The sequence below is a fragment of the Muntiacus reevesi genome, chromosome 7 (assembly GCF_963930625.1).
Source record: "Muntiacus reevesi chromosome 7, mMunRee1.1, whole genome shotgun sequence".
In the NCBI taxonomy this organism is placed as follows: domain Eukaryota; kingdom Metazoa; phylum Chordata; class Mammalia; order Artiodactyla; family Cervidae; genus Muntiacus; species Muntiacus reevesi.
The window spans coordinates 26,432,744-26,437,176 of NC_089255.1; the positions used below are offsets into that span (position 1 = coordinate 26,432,744).

Below are 4,433 nucleotides of genomic sequence, written 5' to 3' on the forward strand. Positions count from 1 at the left end.
TATTTTGAATGATACAATTATCACTATGCATTTATATAAAAATATAAATTGCTTTTCAAATTCTGTATATAGAAGTATATGTATAGAATTTGGAATGCAATTTTACATCTATTTTTTTTTTTAGAAAACAAAAAAGGCTAGATTTTTAGTGTGTGTCCTTATTTTAAGACTGAATTTATAGCTTTCTAAAATTGTTTAAGCCTATGAGGCAGACTATTGTTCAAAAAAGGCGATTATGTCAATTTCATGGTAAGGTTAAAAGCTAAGTTTCCATTATTTAATTTCTAATAAACTGGCCAAAATTATACTGATGTTTTTCAAGAGAATGCTTATTTCACATAAACAATTTGTTGCACATGTTTGCTATCCCTTTTGTCTGAAGTAGATTTTCTCAAGGCTTGCTCTTCATTTTCTTTAGTTGCTGCTGAATTGTAACCTGCCCGGTGAGCTTTTATGACCACTTGGTTAGTCCATATTCCTTTGCCCTGCTTTATTTTCTCTGAAGCACTTATCACTAAATGACAATATATATTTTATCTCCATTGCCTCCGCCAGTCCCACCATTTCTTTAGAATATAACCAAATGTGAAAGTGAAGTCGCTCAGTCGTGTCCGACTCTTAGCGACCCCATGGACTGCAGCCTACCAGGCTCCTCCGTCCATGGGATTTCCCAGGCAAGAGTACTGGAGTGAAGGTAGGGCATATTCCCCACCCCCATCCCGCTTTTTTCCCCATTGCTTTGCCTCCAGAGCCCATAAGGTTGCATGGTGCAGGGCAGGCAATTTTTATTATTTGTTGAGCTAATTAATTATATAAATTATGTTTTCAGCTGACTTTGGAAAAACACTTTTGTTATTGTGATAAACTCATCACAGAAAGAAGAGATTAAAAAATTACCAGCAAAGATAAGTGGTACAAATATAAGTTTAAATAACAAACATATCATAGTAATTAAATTATATTCAGTTCCATCTTTGAAGTGTTTTGAAGGTCAGATTAAATAATATTATATTCAACTGCTGTGAAAAGGAGATCATATGGAGAGAAATAAAGAGTGATTAAAAAGAACATATGCTTCTGAGTTTCTAGTAAGATATTTTGACTACTAAATCATGTAAAACTCAAATTGTTTTTAATATAGAAAACTGAATGTAATTTGTCACTCATAGTAGTTTAACTTGTTACAAATTAATTTCTCTCTCTTATTATCACTGTAGATTTTCTCAAATACATGGCCACATCTCACGTATTTCTCCAATGTCATTGCTAAAGTAATTGGTCTGATATTCATCTCTTTGCACTTGGCCTAAATTTCTTGTCCCTCCAAGATTCTGTAAAAGGCATCAGATTCATCTTTTGAATTTCTAATCTGAATGTGTAAGTATGGTACATGGGACTTTCAAAGTGCTATTGAGATCTTGCACACTTCTATAAAAAGTATATTTGTATATAATATCAAATCAAATTTTCCCTTCCTTCCATATTGACTTATTTATTAGATAAATCTGTTATCTCTATCCATCTTTTATCTAGCCAATCCATAAATGACAATTTGTATAGTTATATAACACAAGGAAAATATAAATTTCCAAAAATAATAATAATACTATTATCTGTTAATTTTTTTAATAAATAATTATTTTTCTTCCGTTTAGCTAACTTGAGCAGCCCAGATTCATTTAACAGATGGAGCAATAAGTCAGTGGTTACTGAGTTCATTTTGTTGGGCCTGTCTAGCTCTCGGGAACTCCAGCTCTTCCTCTTTTTTACCTTCTCTGTGTTTTACGGTGCTGCAGTGGTGGGAAACATTCTTATCATTCTCACAGTGATTACAGACTCTCGACTGCATTCTCCGATGTACTTTCTTCTTAGCAATCTCTCCTTCATTGATGTGTGTCAGGCTACATTTGCCACTCCCAAGATGATTGCGGACTTCCTCAGTGAACATAAGACCATCACTTTCGAGGGATGCATGTCACAGATATTTTTTTTGCATGTTTTTGGGGGCAGTGAGATGGTACTTCTTGTTGCCATGGCCTATGATAGATATATCGCTATATGCAAACCTCTGCATTACATGACCATCATGAACCGAAGAGTGTGCACTGTCCTGGTGGGAGTCTCCTGGGCCATTGGCATCTTGCACTCAGCCAGTCACCTGGTATTCACAGTAGATCTTCCTTTCTGTGGACCCAACAAGGTAGACAATTTCTTTTGTGACCTCCCCCTTGTGATTAAACTTGCCTGCTTGGACACCTATGTTTTAGAGATCCTGGTGCTCACAAATAGTGGCCTGTTGTCACTTATCTGTTTTCTCCTTTTGCTCATTTCTTACACTATCATCCTGGCTACTGTCCATCGCCAAGCCTCTGGTGGGACATCCAAGGCACTTTCCACTCTGTCTGCCCACATTACTGTTGTAGTTCTGTTCTTTGGCCCATTAATCTTTATCTATATTTGGCCCTTTGAAAGTTTCACAATTGATAAATTTATCTCTGTGTTTTTCACTGTATTCACTCCTCTTCTTAACCCTATGATTTACACCCTAAGGAATAAAGATGTAAAGGAAGCCATGAAGAAACTAAGGAACCAACATGTGGGTTCCAAGGAAGTCTTTTAGACAACTGTGATGAAGCAACACAAGTCCTTTCTTCTTGTTTTTTGTAATGCACATGTTTAATTGCTATCATTGTGTTTCTATCATAATTAGTCTTTCCAGTGATAAGACCTGAATTTGTCACTCTAAAGTTGGCAAATGCAGTGCAGAACCTCATGTTATGTTACCAGTTTGATATTCTGTGGCTCACTTCATCTTCCCTGAAATGGTAACTGCTGTGCTGTGCTTACTTGCTCAGTCATATCTGACTCTCTGCGACCCCATGGACTGTAGCCCGCCAGGCTCCTCTGTCCACGGGATTCTCCAGGTTGGAATACTGGAGTGGGTTGCCATGCCCTCCTTCAGGGGGTATTCCCAGCCCAGGTATTGAACCCAGGTCTCCCACATTGCAGGCAGATTCTTTACTGTCTGAGCCATGAGGGAAGCCCCAAAACAGTAACTACATATATTAGAATTTTTAATTTCCCTTATATAGGTCTTGTTAAAAAATCTTGCAGCCTTCTAAAGATATCTCCATATTAAATCAGATTAGCAAACACATCTAACTTGACTGGAGTAGCATAGAAAGCAATTTAGTGCTAAAAACAGAAATTGCTTTGACATTACAGGCTAAATGAAAACTTTCATAAGTTACAGTTCATAACTATTTCAGCTAATAACTTGATTTCTATAAGTAGTTGCAAATATTCCACATTTACAAATAAGGCAATACTGTTCATAAATTTTAAATTATAATTAAAATTTGAATACCCCAATTACTATAGTATCAATGATAGGACTGAGTTTTGATGCTCTGATTTTGAAACAAATAACATATCAGTAGCATCACCAAGGCCATAATTCAAATTATAAGAGTAGTCTTACACTGGGACAACTGTCATAGCACTTTACAAATTTTATTTATATCATTGATAATAAACCTACCAGCTGAAAATGATTATAGGATATCTAAATAGACAATGATGTTTAATTCATGTGAGAGTTTAAATTTCAAAGTAGCACAGAAAGCACACATATGAGCAATTATGAAATATATTCTATACATTTAAAAAACTTAAGTGAAATTTCAGAAACATCTTACCAAATCAGGGAATGAGGAACATAAAGAAAGTGAGCACAATTGATTCAGCCCCTTATTAGTCACAGATCAATCACTGTTGTCACCACATCACTGATTCATGCCAGGAGGTGTTTATTCTGTTTGTATTAGCTTTGAATCCAAATGTCATTTTTTAACTGAAGATGTAATTGTGTTTTTGTTTTATTACTTAGATTGTAAGACAATTACTGTTCTATTACCATATTCATCAATATACCAAAAGTTTAACAAGCAAGCACATGCAGTAGGTGCCATAAGAAGGATATAATATTCAAAACAGTGATTTGCAGGTAAGTTATGCTGGTGTTTGATACACATGAGGCATTTGTAGTGACGAAATAGGAAGCTAGTGGAAAACTAGATTGCTCTTACCTCAGTCGTATCTTTGAGACATTGTACCCTGCAGCAATCTGTCTTTATCACATTTGTTTTACACATGTGAGGGTGTGAGGTTACTTCATTGGGTATCACTTTAATAAACTTAAATTGATTAAAAACAGGCTGTATGAATATTATTCAAATGAGAAATGACAGGTTTTACAAAAGAGGCAAAGCCATAGTTCTGTGTTCAGTAAAGATTTCAAATGAAGTCAAGATATCTATTAAAAAGTTCATTACCAGATAATAAGGCAAGTAAAGGATATAATAGAGATTATAAACATGTTTATAATGGTATATTATAAACATATGCAGTGTTAATAATCTCAGTGTGGTAGT

General features: G+C 35.1%; 1 protein-coding gene across 1 annotated transcript; it reads left to right on the top strand.

The window, feature by feature from the left end:
• Window positions 1–203: 203 nt before the first annotated feature.
• On the top strand, window positions 204–2,620 carry LOC136172578 (olfactory receptor 4K1-like). Its single transcript, XM_065942006.1, has 2 exons — window positions 204–249; window positions 1,656–2,620. Exons 1-2 carry the CDS (start codon window positions 204–206, stop codon window positions 2,618–2,620), a joined length of 1,011 nt encoding a protein of 336 aa, XP_065798078.1.
• Window positions 2,621–4,433: the final 1,813 nt, after the last annotated feature.

Excerpts from the sequence above, each read along its gene's own strand:
- LOC136172578 (XM_065942006.1), top strand. The coding sequence starts at position 204 with ATGAGGCAGACTATTGTTCAAAAAAGGCGATTATGTCAATTTCATG. Across the intron at positions 250-1,655 it reads GCGATTATGTCAATTTCATG|CTAACTTGAGCAGCCCAGAT; the intron begins GTAAGGTTAAAA and ends TCTTCCGTTTAG.